This window comes from Protobothrops mucrosquamatus, unplaced genomic scaffold (genome assembly GCF_001527695.2).
Source record: "Protobothrops mucrosquamatus isolate PMUCROS unplaced genomic scaffold, P.Mucros_1.0 scaffold187, whole genome shotgun sequence".
NCBI classification, from domain to species: Eukaryota; Metazoa; Chordata; class Lepidosauria; order Squamata; family Viperidae; genus Protobothrops; species Protobothrops mucrosquamatus.
This window is the reverse complement of record NW_015386545.1, coordinates 273,754-294,358: the sequence shown is the minus strand read 5'-3', so window position 1 is coordinate 294,358 and position 20,605 is coordinate 273,754. Positions and strand designations below refer to the sequence as shown.

The following is a 20,605-nucleotide window of genomic DNA, read 5'->3' as shown; positions in this document are numbered from 1 at the left end:
CTATTGAAACCAATGGTACTTATAGAGTAAATGCCCCAAGGTTTTTCAGCTACACCACAACTTACAAGCACAATTAAGCCCAACATTATTGTTGCTATACAAAGCAAGTGAGTTTTGCCCCATTTTACGACCAATTTTGCTATAATTGTTAAGAGAATCACTGCAGTTGTTAAGTGAATCACACAGTCGTTAAGTGTGATTCCCATTGACTTTGCTTGTCAGAAGTGGGCTGGTGGGTTACAAATGGTGATCACATGGCCTGGGACACCGCACCTGTCATAAATACATGCCAGTTGCCAAGCACCCAAATTTTGATCATGTGATCATGAGGATGCCACAATGGTTATAAGTGTGAAAATGGTTATAAGTCATTTTTTTCAGTGCCATTTTAAGTTTGAATGGTCACTAAATGAATGGTTGTAAGTCAGAATAATAGAATAACAGAGTTGGAAGGGACCTTGGAGGTCTTAATCTAGTCCAACCTCCCATACCATTCCAGACAAATGACTGTCCAGTCTCTTTTTAAAAGCCTCCAGTGATGGCAATCCATTCCAATGGTTTATTGTTCTCACTGTAAGAAAATTTCCTTAGTTCTAGGTTGCTTATCTCCTTGATTAGTTTCCATCTATTGCTTATTGTCCTGCCCTCAGTGAAAAGAAGAACTAGGAATGACATGACCCTCAGGTGCTTTGGAAAATAACGTGACCCCCTTTTCTTTATGTCAGCCTCTCAAATATTTGAACACAACTGTCATGTCATTCCCAGTTCTTCTTTTCACTAGACTAGACATATCCAATTCCTTCAGCTGTTCTTCATATGTTTTAATCCCCAGCTCCCTAATCATCTTTGTTGCTCTTCTCTGTATTCTTTCCAGAGTCTAAACATCTTTTTTATATTGTGGTGACCAAAATTGGATGCAGTATTCTAAGTGTGGTCTTACCAAGTTGATCTTATAAAGCGGTACTAAATCTACTATATAATATACACATGCTAAGCATAGCAACATTATTGAATTTTCTGTAAAAATATTGTGTGTTTTCTTTCCTTCCCTGCTCAGTTATTTGTTCCAATAACTTGCACCTCCACATTTCTCTTCTTTCCTTCCCTTCATCCTCCACAAATATGTGTGAGCGCATGTGCATATATTTAAGAAATAATGGTTTGCATTATTGTTAAATGCAGTTAGGGAGGATTTATTGAATTTATTGAAATGAGGTGCTTTTTATTGAACAATTTTATTCACTAGTTATTTATTCAATTAAAAATAATTAATCCCCCCCCCAGTTGCATACAGTTGTGTATGCAAGTCTGTCTTGGGCATACATTTATAGTATTGGAAAGAAAAAATACTTTTAGGATTGACTTCAGATAAAGTTCACAGCGTTAGCTTGACTTTGTAGAGAAATTAGGCATTGCATAAATACTTTGTGCAGTTTATCATTTCATAGATAATCTCCCTTCCCTTCTTTTCGTTTTTAAAGGTTTTGCCTTAGTTTTCATATTTCAAACAAATATAGTATAAGGAAACTTTATTAAACTTTAGAAATTTACTACTTCAATCACTTTCATGAAATTCAATCTAAATATTTTCAGGCATCTAACTATAGTTCTCTTTTCTCTTGATCATATAATTCTAGCAGACCAATAAAAACATCATTTGTACATTTTATTCTGTAGAATTTCTTTAAAAGTTGCAATGGTTTTAAAGAAAAAGGTAGTTATAATAAATGAAGTCTTATATTTGTTTCTCATAATTATTGTATTTCCTAGGAATCATATATCTTCAAAGAATGCCAGAGCTGTTTATTTTAATGGCTGGAATATAAAATGCACTTCTTATAAACTAACAATACTGAAAGAATTATTTCAAAATTGACAGTTATATCCATGTTGAATCTCATCTCCTGGGGGAAAACAACCAAATAGGTGACATATTGGTAGATGCACATAAATCTAATAAATAACAATTAATGAATAAAATAGTGGGAAAACCAGGAGATTGCTGTAAACTAGTGTGGTATGAACAAATCTTCCCTTTACTAGATATCTTGGCAGTTCCCAGGGATATCATTATTATTCCTGTGTATAGCTGTGCTATTTTCTAGGTTAACTGAAAAATCTCTAACATTTAAATATGGTATTGGCAAATATATAGCTTTTAATTTTCAACTATTTCTAATTCATATATTTTACCAATGTAAAAGTTATAAAGCCAGAAGGACAATATATGTTTAACTCACCATACCCCCACAAAAATACTACTAATTATATATTTGTTTTGACATTAATATTTTTATATATGTGATTGGCACCCAAAAGGAAGATCCAAACATAGTCCAAATTATAAGTAGTTTGTAGATAATAATTAAAAATAGGATTCTTCTCTATAATCAAGAGCCACACTGAATTAAATCCTAGACTTTTGTGTTTGTCTGTTTTCTTTTTGTTGTTTGTCTTAGGCCTCTGTTAATTTGAAAAAAAAAGTTCAGATTCTGTGCCCTCTAGCTCTAGTTTTTATTAATGAGGTTTTTTTTCTTTTGAGAAACAATGATTTTTAACAAAATTGCATTCATACATTTTAATACATTATCCCTGTAGGTGCCATTAATATTAAATCTTCATGTGGAACCACTTTTCATTTGAATTTGTTTGAAAGGCATTCTTTACCCCTAATGTTAAAATCCAGCAAAGGCGATAATAAAGGTGGAAAAATAGGAAAACAAGCACTGGAGCAGCTGTGCTTTTGGCACCCCATGGCTTTGGTGAAGTTGGCTTTCCCCTTGTCATGATTCTTGTCAAACAAAGCAGTTGATTAGAATTTTTTTTTATGTGTGAATGTTTACTAAAGGGTTTTGCATATCCCTGTATTATTCTGTTACTACTTTTGAAAGAGGCTACTGATAAATTTGACAATGTTTATTTTTCTAATCAGCAAGCATATTGGTTGGGTCCATACCTAGGAAATACGTTTTTGTACAAAATGTCCTAAACAATATTTATTCCAAAAGATACACTGAATTGAATGAGGATGACTTTAATATACTGAGTTTTTCATAACATCAGAATATTATTATGATTAATATAGACATTTTCCTCAACTGGAAGAATAATTATGGCTTGGGTTTCTTTGCTTTAGTAAAGTGCATTAAATTTAAGACTGAAAAAAGAATATTAAAGTTTCAAATGCTAGATTTTAGATATCATGGCCTCAGCCTCCTCTTCTCTTATTATTTCCTGTACTTTTAAGCACTTTTGTCATAATTCCAAACTTGTGTAAATATTATCCCAGAGCAACTTCGTTTGCTTAAACAGAAAGTGTGTTCTCATTACAACTTCTCTCTAAACTTATAGGTTGCACCACTCATTTCCAGCATAACTGAATAAATATCTAATATTTATAGGACGTTGCAAAATATAATGTACAGAAAGCAGAGACCAGAAGTTTTCTTAGTACGATTTTTTTTAAAAAAGAATGTTAACCAATTGCTTATTATTTCATTTATATAGGAGTGATGAATAATTTAAATTGGTTACTAATAGAAGTCTATAGTTATATGGTAAATCAATTGGTATTTCTCAATTAACATATTTATCAAATGAATTCCTAATTGTCCATGAAGACAATGGGGTTTTTAATAATTTAGGCAGGCAGGCAGGCAGGCAGGCAGGGCAGTATTTATATATGATGTGTGTGTGTGTGTGTGTGTGTGTGTGTGTGTGTGTGTTAACCCAGAAATTCCTCTGTACCTTGGTCCCCTTCAGAACCATCAGTTATCTCAATATGAAACAAATCATACTTAGTCACCATACTGGATTTAGGGTCGCTTTGTTACACCATATTATTTTCTTAAATTGAGTTGAATCAACTTTGCTAGCAGAAAGGCACCTTTCATTAAATCTGTGGTCACCCAGTACAATTTACAATGATACTGAACAAATCATGATGTCATGCAAATGATATTTCTGTAATAATGCTAATTACATAATTTGTGATATTTGTGCATTGATATTACAGTGCATATGATATCCTGTGCCACACCCCTCCCTTTCACTTCCATGAATACATTCCCATAATTTTCAGCCAGCAAAAATCTTCATGGCAACTCCTTTGAAATAGGACTGTTTTTATTATTTTATTATTTATTATTTGTTATTATTAAAAAAATAAAATTAAGCAAGGATATATGTTACATTGCATAAAGGTTTATTTGGTTCTGTGTTCTAAATATCTCATGTTAACATCTTAAAATGTTATTTTAAAATACAATATATTTGATAATACATTTCTTCGATAGTCAAGCAACCCTCACTCACAATTTATCATCTTTCATTTTTTAAATTTTAACCTGCATGATATTTTACAACCCTTTCAAAATATTATTATAACAAACTAATGATTTTGTCTGGCTTTCTTTTTTTTCATAACATATTTCGTTATGATATTATGCTGTTTTCTAAATGAAAATGGATTTTACATTTGGATGTCTGCTAGCAAGGAATTAAACCAGGGATGCTCCAGTCAAAACAACATTTCTGCAAAGATAGATTGGTAAGTTTAAGGATGTGTTTATAGCAGGAAATAAATGTTTTTAACTTAAATTATTAGGTTCTATTTCTAAATAATGTACTTATTGATATTAGCAGGAGCTGTCCTTTATGCAAAATGGGTAGCTAGCTGATTGCAGTTACCCTGAATGAACTCAAGCATGATGCTGATAGGAAGAAAGATTTTGAAATAAACTTTGAATTTAGAATTTATAAATATTTTAGTAATAATATGAAAGCATTCTGGATTCTATATCAGGAAGGAAATTTTATTTTGATTAGTCAAACTGAAATGCTTAACAGGTTATACATTGGCTGTTTACAAGATAAACTGCAGCAAAACCTACCCTGCTCTTCCTCTCTGTTTTCAGGGCCTATTAGACATTCTGACATTTTTTAAAAGAAAATAAAAAATAATACTGACCATTGAGAGAACAAAACAATTAAATAAACTCTTCCACTGTACGGTAATGTACAATGCATTATTCAAATGCAATTATTTCAGTGCAATAGAAACTATTCATTAAATTTTCCTTGAGTTATATAAACTTGACCATGCAGTGTTTCATGGAGAAAAATTGCTAAGAACATGGAAAAAGTATGAATTTGTATTGCAGCTATAAAATGTTATGCTGTCCCCTGATTTGAAGAAGCCATGGTTGACTTCAGTTCTGAAAACAAAGGCAAAAACATAGCTACTCCTTGCACAATTCAAACACACATACACACAAAAAATCCCCATTTTTGGGGGGGGGGGAACAATATTATTTTGGCTTTACATAAGAATTGCTCCTAGCCATTCTATTCTATGCCTACCATTCAAATGAGTAATGTATGAAGAAAAGTAATGAGTTCCATAGAAAGACAAACTAGTCACTTATGACATTTGATGTGGTTGCAGCATTTGATAGGAATGTGGCCAATGGATTAGTTCATACATCTAATCAGTTTCTTAGAGAATCTCCCTCCCTCCCTCCCTTCTCTCTTAAACTGAAATATTTTGAATTCATGAAAATAATTTAAGGAAAATAAAAATAATAGATAGTTCAGATAAGGTTTTTTCCTCCCCCCACATAAAAACATAAATTAAACTGGAAATTCATTCCCTTTGTTGCTGTAATTTTTCAGGTCACTTATTATTTGGGTGAATCGAAGCTTGCCTTTGTGGGGATTACAGGTACTGTATACTTTCTTTTTTATAGATTGTACACATGTTTAATAATGTTTTAGAGTAAAAGATGGGTACTTATTAACAGAACGGCAAATTAGTGAGTACAAAGGTCTTCTACAAATATATATTCCATACATCAAAACTGCAGGTATCAGACTTAATCTTTGATCTTGATCTTCCTGTATACTTACTATTTGAAGACCATTTGGCTCACTTTCAAGGTACTTGGATTTCTATAAATAAGAATTTTGGGACTATGTTGGTGTTTTCATAAAGTTATAGATTTCATACTGAGTTCTAGGGTGAATTCACACCAAAACATCCTGTAACTTTTAAAGATTTCCAGAGTTATGTCAGACAGCTTCCTTACCTCTATGCAACATAGAGAGCATTTACTAGAAATAGTGTTAAAAAGCAGAGTCATACCTGTATTGAACATTTGCCATTAAAATAAATATTTTTAAAAATGGTCTTATTTCAGTATGGTATTCATTACTTCCATTCTCTCAAATGTATAACACTTTGACTAATGAGTCAATGAGACCCTTTCCTTCTCATAGTTCTGATTTTAATTAATAGCAGCAATGACAAATGCTACTGTTGCTACAGCTCCATATATTCCAGGTATATTTAAGATTGCCTTCCCAAAAAGAATAAGAACTCATGTAATCATCCACATGACAATTATAATTTCAGGTGCTTACTTGGCTCATCTTCAAATATATCCTAATGGGCACGGTGTTGCTATTCTATTTTTTCAGACTCAGAAGATTTTTGTTCCTCCTTGATTCTACCTAGTGTCAAGGAATTTCACTAGAGTTAATTCCCTTCACAACTCCAACATATCTCTTCACCAGCAGTGTTTGCACATATGGATGGAGAATTCACCTCTGAGCCACTTTCATATGAGCTAAAGGCACAAACTTCTCATAATTTGGAAGGTACTATAAGATTTTGAAGGCTGTCCTGATGGCCTGATTTACCAGGTGATAACATAATTCAGTCTGATAACATAATTCAGAATAACAGAGTTGGAAGGGACCTTGGAGGTCTTCTAGCCCAATCCCATCAAGCAGGAGACCCTATAACATTCCAGACAAATGGCTGTCAAATCTCTTCTTAAAAACAATATACATATATTATATATATAATAAAATATAGTATAAATATATATTTAGGCAATATGTAAACACAGAATAGCCACAATGCCCACAAAGAATGGTAATAGCTTCAGTAGCATTCCTTCAAGGTATTATCCTACCTGGCTCCTGATAAACCTTCAACTTTGTTTTCCAAGCACTGGATTAGATTTGACCTCAGCTGCATGGCTAAATAAACTTTTTATTGCTATTGTGGAGCTATTGGAGATAGTTGAATACCCTGTGAACATGAAGATGTAGCTCCCTCTTTGCACCCAGTGAAATTTGTTTACTATTTCTATACCATCACAACCATAAGACTTCTGGTGGTAAACAACAAAAAAATCTACAATAAAATTAATGTGTAATACCAATAGTTAAAATGCACCATGATTTAAAACCACAACAACTTACAAAGTTTAATAATAATTACAGTGCCCCTCTCCCCCAGCACTTCTCACTGAATCTAGGGTGTTGCTTGTTGACACATGACTTCTTGGCCCTGAGAAACTCTGGCTCTTAACTTGCAAACTAGTATAGTTACATTAGGCAACAGTGTGGACTCAAACCTTCACATTTACTGAGTTCTTTAAAAAACATTTAAACATAGTGTTAGCTCTTCAGTACTCTCCTTCAGGAAAAAAGGTTGCTACTCAGTTATGTATTTGAACCCCAGAGGTAATGAAGAATTGGTGCCTTACCCACAATTGCTATTCACCATGGTCATGTGTGAATTCACACAATTACTTCATACCCCACCTGCTCTCAGATGACTTTACTATCCTGTTGGATTTGCTGTGTCAGTTTTAGGAACTGAAGGAGTGTAGCAGAAGCCATAATTATTTACCCAGTACAAAAGAAGATCAGTGTCTTCCCAAATCACGCTTAGACCTAATGGAGCTGTGTACAAAGGCATTATCCAAGTGTGTTAATTCAGGAAAGACCCTAAAAAAACTGTATTTAGAAGTAAATAATCAGTTATTATTTACAGGGTTGTAATATGAATATAATTCTTTATTTGGCCAAGTGTGATTAGACACAAAAGGAATTTGTCTTTGCAGAAGCTCTTAGTGTAGATGCAAAGCAACAGAGTGATAATACCATTAAGAGAGGGTAGTAAAGAAGATAAGGAGGATAAAAGTAATACTACAGCCATGCAATATGGGTTAATATACATAAACATTAGACAGTACTGTGAGAGTTAGGTGTTCAGCAGAGTGAAGGCACAAGGGAAAAAAAACTGTGTCTAGTTGTTTGGGCATGCAATGGCCTAAAGTAGCATCATTTTAGAGTGAAGATTTTTTGGAATGATGGTATTGAATGCTGAGCTGAAGTCAACAAAAAGGACTTGAATCCCTGGAGATTCAAGATGTTGCAAGATGTAGTACAGTGCCATTTTGACAGCATCATCTGCCAATCTATTTGCTTGGCATTCAGGATTTTCCTGTTACTTGTTCAGAGATGACAAAAGAGGAAACTTCTATTGTGTTACTAAGTCACAATAGAAGTCTTAATAGATGATACAAGAGATATCTGGAGGCAGATGTGTGATTGCTATGTCTTGCAACTTTTATATCCTGAAAGTAATATTTAGTTAATATGTAGAGCTAATTACAAAAGATGCACTGATAATATTACCTAATATGGTAATGAAGTTCAGCGAGCACCAAGAACTCCACAATTACAAAAGAACTTCAATCTGGATGGTATCAGTAAAACCATAAGATAGAAATAGGCTAGATCAGATCTAGGCCATTTTAGTGCAGCACTTTGATGTCACAGTGGCCATCCAGATGCCTCAGTAGAGTTCAAAGAAGGAGGGGGAGATTTACAACATTTGCACTGTTGTTCTCTTGCCACTGATATTTGGTGGCTTACCATTCCAAACCCAAGTAATACTGCATAATCAATAACCTTTGCAGATCTATTCTCTATGAGCCGATGAGTATGGAAACAAACTAAGCCATCCTCCTGTTTTGTAACATGGAACTCCAGAGGTTAATTCTGGGTTGTGTGGGAAAATGTGGTTGCTTGTGGCTGCTGTATTAAATTTAAAACTTTAAACAGCTTCATTAAATAATTTCTGTCCTGACTTTTGAGAAAAATCTCCCTGTCCATTTTCTGTATATCATGCTTAATTTTCACATTTAGTGTAAACTGAACTCTGTATTTTCCATTTGGTTGCCCACTTATCCTGTTCCAATTACCTTTCTGTAGCTCTTCACAAACACTTTCATTATCATCAACTTGAATAGTGTAGTATCATCTGCAAATTTAGGCAGCTCAGTGCGCTTAGCCTAAGTCATGATAATTTATGAATAAATTAAGAAGCCCCAGTGTAAGCAGAGATCTCTGTGGTACTCCACTTCTTATTTCCTTCCATTGAGAAAATTGCTCATTTATCCCCACACTTCACTTCATGTTTTTCCCCCCCGCTCAGTTAACAATCTATAAAGAACAATGCCTCTTATCCCTTGACCACTAAGTTTTTTGTCAGAAGCTTTTTCAAAATCCAACTATACAGTGCTGATTATGTCATCGCCGTCATTTGCCTGTTATCACTTGTAAAGAACTTTAGAAGATAGATTTACTATTGCATCATCAGTACTAATTTTACTTCAAGGCTTGTTTCTTTGATTGCTAATTATTTTTTGTTCCCTGTGATTTCATTTCCACCACTTAGATGTATTAGTGCATTTTGTGCAGTCTGTGGAATTGTACAATGCTGCTTAATGGCCCTTCAAAAGGATCTGGGAAGAAAGGGTTTTCTCCCCCTTCCCCCGCCTTCCTTATCTAACCTGTTTACTTGAATTTATATTTCTGAAATTGCTGCTGTATCAGCTTTGGAATGTTGACTTCATATATTTACTATTTTCCCCTTTAGAGTTTCTTTTGTTTGTCCCCCTGTGTCACAGTTGTGAGATTGGTGGCAATATAAATTGATGTAATAACATAATAAGAAATAACTACTGCCAATTTGTGAATTAATAACGTTAATTCCTTTATTTGGTACCCCTATGCCCTATGCTTGAGCACATTTGGAATGGAAAGGTTCTTCCTACCAGAGCATGGAGGCATGCTTGACAGGAAGGTAGTAGCACTAATGAATTTCCTTTTCCTTGTAAGGTTAAGGGAAATTCTTCTTATCCTTCTATTTTTTTCTAGTACATTAAGTACATTCTAGTACTTCTTTTCTAGTACATTAAGATAGCAGTCCAAGAACAGCCCTATTGAACAATGGAGAACATTGTCTTGATTGGAGAGTAATAGTAGTTTCTATAGCTGACATGACTTCTTATCTTTAAAATTTTAGGAACACATTGCCCATAATAAATTGCACATGCAACTGCTGTAAGATTTTATCACCCTCTAAATAATTAACAGTGAAGTTGAGATGCTTAGAATTGAGTGGCTTGGTGGCCCAGTGGTGAAAACACTAGCTTCCTCCTTGGAAGGTTGAAATTTCAATCCTAGGTAGTGGCAGATGTTTCTCTCCTAGGGTACAAAGAAAAAAATATCTGCTGCAAACTCCATGTGGCATCAGGAAGGGCATCTGGCCATCCAGTCACCCCAACTCTACTCCAAATTAAGGGATTACAGGATCGTAAAAAAGGAGTTGAGATGCTTAGAATTCTGAAGACTTTGTCACCATAATGAAGCATGCAAATTGCAGCATCTAATTCACTTCAGCTAGAATTAGTGTTACTTATTTGGAGCCATTTCAACATTTTTGCAATCTTGCTGATATTTTTCTATACCTTCACAACTTGTAATATCTGTGCTGTATCTTGATTATGCTTTTGTTCTGAGTTCTGGTCATTCATTAACTTGGGATGGCAGTTTAAAATTAGAGTTGTTCATGCTAATCTTTTATTTCGAATTCCATACTCGGTAATGACACGTTTCTGGAAGTACCAGTTAATAGAGAATTGGGTAGCTGAGCAGTTATTTTAAGCCATTTGTTTGGTTTTTAATACCAGATTTGAAAATAATGGGGCTGTGCTAATTTGAAGTGACGTAATAAAACTCTTTTAGAACATGTTGTATTTTTAGATCTGCAAAGAGTCAAATTGGATGATGTGACTTGGCATTTATAATGATCTTGTAAATATAAAGGAATGCTATTCTGCAGCTACTATTAATTTCAGTATAATACCTGTAAAACCTGAATAAATTCCAAAGAAGTGAACGGATTCTGTGAAGTATTAGTATTTTGGCAAATGGCCCAGGAAGGGATGAAATACAATTCTGTCAATTCTGTGTATGACGTTAATGTTACTGATTCTCTGTAATGCTGCCTTCAGTTCATGTTAATTATTGTCTATTGAGGAAAGGCTTCGGACACTGATGTTAAATAGCAGTGGGAACCTATAATGTTCATACTATGATTCTGGCAAGCCAGAGATATTGAGTTGGTCAGAATTGGAAAAAGAATACAGAAATAAATCAAATTCAAGACAAAATCATTCTTATTCTGATATGGCAAGACACTTTTCTGTTCACTGGCTTATTGTACAGATCAATACTTAGTCTTCACAAATTAGCTGTTGCTGAATGATTAATGTCTACAATGCTGGAAAAAAATAGATAATGTTTACATGTATCTTGGTCAATGAACAGAAAAAATAGAACATACAAAACGCTGCTGGTTTGGATAGTCAAAATGCAAAGACATTTATCATCTGAATTATACAATGAAGCACAGATTAAGAAATTGAAGGATTTTAAAAATTTGAAGATTACATTCTGTGCTTGTTGTTCACCTAGTTGTTGCTACTTTTGAGTCCTACTACACATATATTTTTTTATGCTTGCTTAGTCCTCAGAAATTGCCGAATTTCTCATGCATGTTATTCCTCTAGGTATCAGTGGCTTTAATAAGTCTGTTGGAAACTATGCTACTGAGCTATCTTAGTTACAAAGTAAGTACTTATTGTTATATTCTTCCAGAGCCAAATTACATTGCAATCCGTTCTCTTGCAGGGTGATACTGTAGGCATAGCAATAGAATTAGTCTTCAAGTATAATATTTAGATAATAGCAGAACTGTCTATTTTTAAAATTTGATGCAATAAAAACCCTAGCAATTAAATAAATGTACATCCTAATAAATCTCTCTCTTTCTCTGCCTCCCTCCCTCTTCCTCCCTCCTTCCCTCTTTCTTCAAGTATTATGCACACTCTAAATCTTTTTATTCATTCCTAAATATTTATTCAGAAACTAATATTGGTATTTATGAATTGTTTTTGCTTTGTTATGCACAACCCACAGTTACTTGTGTGATGAGATGGGTGGCTATATAAGCTGGACTAACTGACTGACTGACTGACTGACTGACTGACTGACTGACTGACTGACTGACTGACTGACTGACTGACTGACTGAATGAATGAATGAATGAATGAATGAATGAATGAATAAATAAATAAATAAATAAATAAATAAATAAATAAATAAATAAATAAATAAATAAATAAATAAGATTTTAGTTGATGGTAGCACTTCTTCAAGCAAATTTCTGCCTGCTGCTGTGACTATGTTTTGAGATGCAGCATCTTAATATCAGGAAAAAGAATGCAAAAACTGTATAATTCTGTTGCACTCGTGTTGTTAGAAATTAAAATACAGTGTTGCTGTATTGATCAAATTTAATGTGTAAATGTAATTGAATATTTATTACTCTGAATGAGTCTGTGATATGTTTTTGTAGTAAAGTTTCTTTGTTATTTTAAATATTAGGAAGCATTTTATATTTCTAATAGTGACAGTGATAAAAATGGGAATCTTAAAAAAAGCATGAATTATCTATGCTTCTTATATTCAAATTGAATTAATATTTTTCAAATTTGTTTTGCTAATACTATACAACTAACTGAAATTGTGTTTTCACATACATAACTTGCCATTTTTGAGTGCAACATAAATATCTATATTGGTTATCTACACATATACATAATATATATATATGAAATATACAGGTATACACACATATACATAAACAAACTCATGCCATAGACATTTACTATATATGTAGATATTAGGAAATAGAGATTTCAAGAGAATAGTAAGCTAAGCTAGACAGAAGATAGAGCTGGTTGGTTTACATCTAGTCCAATATGTCATTAGTACAGCTCCTTCTTCTAAAAAGGATTTGCTATATAGAATTCATATATTCTATTTTGCCTAATAAATTTCTCAGTGAACCCTATATAAATATATGTATCACCCATGATGAATTATGGTATTAATATGGGAAAAAAATTACTGCTGGCTGTTAGTGTTGCATTTTATTTTTTCTTGATTTTTAAAAGGGAAACTTATGGGAACAAGTTGTACGTGTTCCTTTTCTGCTGGAAATCATCAATGCTATTCCTTTCATCATTACAGTAAGTTTCTGTCTATGATTTTTATGGGAGAGGGAAGGAAACAGCAACTAGAAGTTTGGAAAATTACATTAATGAAATGAAAAACCTTTGAAGCAAGGTTTTCTGTGAATCTATGGGAAAATTATGAGGTCCATTCAATTTTAATGGTCAGCACAGATTCCTTTATTTGTTTTTGCTTTTGCTTTTGTTTTTGTTTTTGCTTTTTATTTTAATATGGAGAGATAACTTGTGATCTCTAATTCTCAGGAAGCCTCATTCATTTTTCCCATAGTGTTATTATTTATTAGTTACATAGTAGAGATTGAGGCAACTCTTTATATAAAAATCTGAGATTGGGTGGGCAGGTCCATTGCAGATAAGATTGGTGTTTTCTGTTTGCTGGTAATAGCAACAGAAAAAGCATTTTTCATTGATTTCATTCCACTAATCCCATTGCCACGTAGAATGTGCCTTCCAAGCCATCTTCTATCATATATGATCCTTGAAGAATGGCAAGATTATTTGTACTGTATGTCACTTGCAGTTGATTCTGTTTGATGGATCACAGAATTCAAATTAAAAGAAAGTAAGCCCTTGTAAAATCTGTTATCTGCTGTGCATTTTGTTCAACATCTAGCATCAAAAGTGCCTTATGGAATCTTTTTTAATCATCATATTCCTGCTCCACACTCATACATACACTAGACTATAACTTCTTGATCCTAACTCAAGCAAGCAAATTATAGTAGACATAAAATTAGGACGGCACAAATTGTAGTTATTAACCCATGTTAATTCAGTTCTACCTGTTTTGGTTTAGCCATAAACTTCACTTCAGAAGTAAGTTTCTGAAGGTTATATTAGGACAATAATTTTAATCAAAAGTAAGAATTGGGATTGAAAAAGAATAGATCAAATATCAAAGTTGTCGCTGCTCAGGTGAATTGTCACCTGTTGTAGTTTTGCTAGCTCTGCTGTTGTCAAGTCAAAAACCACAGATATATGGAATTTAATCATATTAGATATACTGGTTTTCCTCTTTTCTCTGTATTTGGATGCAATTACAGTGAGTGAATGTTTGGAGGACTTATATAATATGTTGTGTCTTTTTCTTTAGATTTTCTGTCCTGCATTAAGAAATTTATTTATCCCAGTGTTTTTAAATTGTTGGCTTGCCAAACATGCTTTGGAGAATATGATTGTAAGTATGGCAAAGTAGATGAGATTTGTTTGAAGGGGGAAAATTCATATTTTCTGTCTATGAGTCAATGCAACCCCCCATCTGTTCTATAATCCATGTAAACCATGGATTTTAGATTTAAGCCACTGTGAATTAATGTGAATAACTGGTTAAAGTTCAGTTATGTTAGCTTATTTGCTTTTTGAACATTGTTGTATTTCTGGCATTTTCCATCATCTGTTTTATCTTCCTATGATATATCTGGTATAGGGATTCAAATGTGATCTATTTTGATAATAAAACTATTGGTCCAGTATTAATTCCTTTGATATATTTTTTTAGCCTCCACCTGAGTACCTTTTATGTCCCAACTTAATAAATATTAATTCTACTTGGCTTCTATACTATGCTACTAGGCAGAATGAGGGGGAGGGTGGAAGGGAACGGAGAAAGAAAGAAATATAGGAAAATGGCCAAAGAACTATACTTATTTATGCTTGATATACTTGTCTTGGAGTTTTGCAGTCATTTTGAAAAGATGCTTTCAAAAGTTCTTATTAAAAGGCATAATGGTGCTTCATTTTTTATATGATGCAAATTTCAATACTATTGGAATCTAGGCAAATGTGATTATAAATATTAGCTTGGTTCGAAAATTTTCATTTGTTAAACAGCTCCATTAATTTTTCATGTTTATTTCCATCTGCTAAATAGAAACAACAGTAATTGTTATCTGTTTTATTTTTTTTAATGATCTGGTCACAGATAAAACTATTGTTAACCATAAAATGACTATGACTACATACTACAGGTAGTTCTTGACTTACAACCACAGTGGGACCAGAATTTCCATTGCTAAGCAAGGGGGTTGGTAAGTGAGTCACAGCTTTTTGCCATGGTTGTTAAGTGAATTGCTGCAGTTAAGTAAATTGTGTGGTTGTTATGTGAATCCAGCTTCCCATTGGATTTGCTTGTCAGAAACCATCTGGGAACATCACAAATGATGATCACTTAACCCTGGGAACTGCATCTGTCATAAAAACATGCCAGTTGCAAGGTGTTTTTGATCACACAATCATGGGGATGCTGTGATAGTCGCAAGTATGAGGACTGTAAGTTGTAAGTAACTGAGGCTGTAAGTAACTTTTCAGTGACATTGTAGTTTTGAATGTTTGCAAAATAAACGGTTGTAAGTCAAGGACTACCTGTAGTTGGCTTGCTGTCATTTGTTCTATAAACTTTGCCCAGAAGATTCAAGATATGGTATGCAGAATTCTGTGTTTCTTTTCCTGTCATAAAAACATTGTAAAACTGAAGCGAAATTACCCACTGTTTTTCATTCTGAATCAAAAGTCTGCACACAGTCTGCAATGTTTAATCAAGTTCTGATTTTAATATCTACATTGTTATGTCTTATCTTCAAATTAGAATGTTATTTTAAGGAATTATGGTTTCATATATAGTTATTTGATATTTGTTGATCTCCTTTCTGATATTCTGTATGAAAGAGCACTACGTGATATTGTTTAATGGTAATGTTAGCTTTGATGGCACCTGGTTTCAGAAAGCTGAATTAACTGTTTTGTTATTTAACTGCACTATCTTTTGCTTTTTCAAAAATTACATACTTCTTGACTGTTGCTTCACATTTGATGAACTGGTTTCATAATTTTGTTTGTTTGTTGGATTTTTCTTTTCAAATAGAATGATCTTCATAGAGCCATCCAGCGCACACAGTCTGCAATGTTTAATCAAGTTCTGATTTTAATATCTACATTGTTATGTCTTATCTTTACATGGTAAGTTCCGTATAATTATATTATTACTGTTGTATTTTAAGCCAAAGTTCTAACCTTGTGTTGTTTAGGAAAATAAATGATGACGCTAAAAGAAAAGGATACTAGGGGAAAATATGTAAATAATCTCCATTACAGTATTACAGGTACATACTCCTTTAATCAAGTGGAAGATAAAACCTCTGCCCTTTTTGTTTATATTGCTGTTATATTGCTGTATGTCTTCCCAAAGAATTGAGAACTTCCAGAGGTGGAAACTATTCCCGGTGGAAGCTTTTCTTTATACAACCCTAACATTGGGACACAGGTAAATATTATAAATCACAACAGTGAAATATTTAGGTAAACCTGACAAATATGGTTGTCAAATCTGTTTTTTTCAATATTTATATACTCATTTCTTGTTATGATTGCATGAATCCTGAAACCAAATATCAACCTTAAAATGAACTTCTTAATTGCTTCCTCTTCAAACCTTTAAAAGGACCAGAATAAAATGGCACATAATAAGCTGGTGGTGAACTCACACCATTTTGCATTTCTAATATTTGCTACCTTTGATCTTTATAGAATAATTGCCAATGACTTATAGCAATATTACAAACTATGCATTCTTTTTTCCCTAAGCCCTCTCCCTTTCTCAAGTTACGGGAAACAAAAATATTTGACAGCAATCTATCACTAGTAAAGAGGTTGCGCTGCTTGCCAGGGAACATTATGTTCAGATTCAAGCCTGTGTTTTGTAAGTGACAGGAAAAGATGAAGAAAAAAGACAAGCTGACCTACACCAATTATTGCTGCCTTCTGCATCTGCAGACACCAGCTTATTATGTGCCATTTTATTCTGGTCTTGTTCTGGCCCTTGTAGAGTGGGAAAAAAATAGACTAAATACTGACAAAAATACCAATGACACACTTGTTAGCTAAGGATATAAAGCAATTATCTATCATGGTAATTGAAATCACATTCAGGCTGCCTTAAAACAGTCCTCTGTTGATTTCTCTTTTGTTTATATTGCTGTTCCTTTGAACCTTTTAATTACTGCATTTATATTTTTAAATGATTATTAGTAAATATTAATATTTTGGATAATGCTTACCTATACTGATCGTTGTACTCTGCTAGGCCATGTATATACTTTTTTTGTAAGAGCTTATATTATTGTACTATTTTTGTAAGAGCTTGAACTACTTTTACTGTACTGCTTCAGACCTTAATATATGGGTAGCATATATTGCTTGTGCCAAAGTCACAAAGGAGAGGCAGAAAAGACCAGTTACTATGTGGCTGGGTAGCACTGTAGACTGGCAGATGCTTGACTGTATCCTGGTTTATAGCCTGGTTACAATCTAATCATTTTCATAAAAAAACAGAGGGAGACACTCTGTGTCAAGACCTGAGTCTCCTCACCTTCCAAGTACCTTATATTTCACTTCTTTTCCATCCAACTGTTAATGAAGACATGCAAAACTTTCACACTCTGATACTTTTTCTATGTGAGCTTGTTCGTTTGAAAATTTGTTGCAAAAAGCAGCTTAATCAAAGAGGGCTTTATGTGGAAGTAAATTCATGTGGACAAGAATGTTTAATAATGTCAATTTTCCATCTATGTCTGGATCATAAATTCAGGGCCCAGAGGGATCCCACTCTCCATCACTATCTTATCCTTTCTCCTTCTTTTACCTGCTACTTTATTACAAATATATAAGAATGACAGAAATATGCAGTCAGCATGGCAAAACAGGCCATTTTGGATGACATGCCAGGAGCTATTTTCCCCTCACAGCTAATTGCAGTTACAAATTGCTTTATTCCCTAACCAACAAATCCAATATTCCCTCACTATTTTATGTGTTTGTTCCCCATTCTATGAAGTTCTAAATAGAGTCAGAATATAATAGTACATAGTAAGCTGGACCCACAGACCCAGTTTGGTCTGATGGTTAAGGCACTAGGCTAGAAACCAGTAGATTATGAATTCTAGTTCTGCCTTAAGCATGAAAACATGACAGTTAGTCTGTCTCAGCACACAATGCCAGGCTCAGATAGCAATCCAGTTGGTCAATCCTGTTGCAACCAATGGATTTACATTTGATCTCTCCCCCCCAAAAAAAAGCAGACCCTGCCTTTGTAGGAAAACATTAGAGAGAAAAGAGAAGAAAATAGTAACCTGATTAGAGCCAAAATAAAGGACACAAGACTGAGTGTGGTTTAGAGGTTAGGGTGTTCATTTAGACTCAAGCCCAATTTCAGTGATGGGAGCTCACTGGGTTTACCTCAGTCAGTTTTGAATTGTTCTAAATTGTGAATAAAATAAAAATGATGTCTGCATAAGCTATCTAGTGTTCCTCAATTAAGAGCAGGATTTTAATCTAGCTAATAAAGCTTAATAGTTAATTTTTGATTTCATGTAAATAAAGGTGATTTTAGTTTTTCCAGAGAGTATGGTCCATGCAGGTTTATAAAGTGATAAAATGTAAATCATTTTACTTTTCTGTCATGTTATAAAATACACTTTAATGAAGGAAATTGGGCCAATTGATGGATGCATCTCAGTTTTAGTTACTTGTAGATCACCAATTAACATAGTTTGATTTATTTGCCCCATTCTGCTGCTTTGTATCACATCTGAGATGGAATATTGGAGCTGATTGATCATTTCTCAACTCGGATTCAAATTATATATAGCACTCTGGATTATTCTGTGATAGCATATATCATTTCAGGAATTCTGACATATTTTTTCTTTCTCCTATGCCTCATAATATGTACTAAAAGAAAGACAAATTTTACAGTATATGGTAGGACTGAGGGATTGTTCTTTATCCATTACACGTACCTTTATTTTCATTTTTTCTGTGCTTTCAAACACATATATTCTAAATAAGATGGGTTTATTTCTCCAGTATGTTTAAGAAAGATTAATATGATTATTTTTTTAAGAAGAACTGGGCTTTAAAATTTTACCTGTTTTGTAATAGGAATCGGATTTTATTTTACCGACAGAGAAAACTAATCGCCCTCTCTATCAAAGTCTCTGATTTCTTTAATTGTAAGAGCACTCTCTCTTAACAATTTGTTTTGTGTCTACTTGATATATTTATCACAGGTTTTGAATAAAGCAGTCCTTGTTTTGGATGTCATTAAATATGCATTGGGGATTAATATCTGTTTAAAGTCGCTTCCTTCTGACATAAATTACTCAAATAATCCATTTATAACTATGCCTTATTTTTGATAATTTCAGAGAGTTGTACCATTTACATAATATACAATTCTTTATAGAATTCTTTATAGAATTATTTCAGATGGGGCATTTTGAGTAGTAGATAGACTATGGTTATAGATTGGCTTGTGCTTCAGTAGTGTGAAATACCGGTAGTAGCTAATTGATACCCATGTTAGTCTCTATGCAGTTACTTTTAGGACAATGTGGGATTGCTGCTGGCTTCCTTATCTATCCCGGCTTGTGAAACAACATTTTCACAAACTTCTGGTCATTTGAGAGAAATTGTTCTCTTTATGACATAATTTTACAAAATTTGTGCCTGGACTAGTGTTTGACAAATTAGGCATAGCCAGTAGGTTCTGTTTTGCTCATCAAGCATACTGAGCCTTGCTTCCCAGAGGTTAGACAACTCTGCACATCTACCAAATTCAAACATGAAAACCATAATATGCACCATATTCATTTTTCCAGCATAAAATCCAGGATGAGAGCCAGTTTAGTAGAGTGGCCAAGGCATCAGGCTGGAAAGCAGGAGATTATCTTAGGTATGAAGTCAGCTGGGTGACCTTGGGCCAGTCTCTCTCAGCCCTAGGAAGAAGGCAAGGGCAAACCACTTCCAAAAATCTTTGCTAAGAAAACTTCAGGGACTAGTCTAGGCAATCACCAGGCATCAAAAACACACACACACACATACACAAAAACAAAAGTCCACATTGAAGTAAGAAAATGCTATAGGCAATGCTAGTATTCAGCATATCTTTAAATATTGGGTTAGAAAAAATTAATGTACGTAATATGTTATTTATTGGCAAGACACACGGATTTAACAAGAAATTGTTAATATTCATGTACCATATAACATAATTCAACAAATAAATATTGTGACTTTTTCAAGTATTGCTGGTTAACAAATGTAAGAGCTTAGCTTAATGGTAAATAAACTGTTTTGCAAGTTTAAAGTTCTAAATAGGGCTGATAAAGTCTTTAGTAGATGGACCTTAATGGCTCACAATATAACAGCTTTTACATTCCTGTTTAGTTTAGAAACAAATTCAGTAAGTGAAGGCCCAGCATTTTGTATAGACTGTAAAATTCAGTATTAGAAATTTACATTTTATGCTTTGCAGACTACAGTTGCAAAAGCAGTTTGCAATGAGCCACAGTATGTCCTTCCCACAA

The 20,605-nt window shown here is 33.6% G+C and overlaps 1 protein-coding gene across 3 annotated transcripts in view; it reads left to right on the top strand.

Annotated features, from left to right (window-relative positions):
* KCNT2 (potassium sodium-activated channel subfamily T member 2) overlaps positions 1 to 20,605 on the top strand; it is a 185,323-nt gene that overhangs the window by 74,821 nt on the left and 89,897 nt on the right. For all 3 annotated transcript variants that reach the window (XM_015813744.1, XM_015813743.1, XM_015813742.1), the window contains exons 4-8: positions 5,674 to 5,722; positions 11,718 to 11,777; positions 13,167 to 13,241; positions 14,338 to 14,421; positions 16,105 to 16,199. In XM_015813744.1, coding sequence (XP_015669230.1) covers positions 5,674 to 5,722; positions 11,718 to 11,777; positions 13,167 to 13,241; positions 14,338 to 14,421; positions 16,105 to 16,199 — 363 coding nt within the window. The remainder of the gene's footprint in view (positions 1 to 5,673; positions 5,723 to 11,717; positions 11,778 to 13,166; positions 13,242 to 14,337; positions 14,422 to 16,104; positions 16,200 to 20,605) is intronic.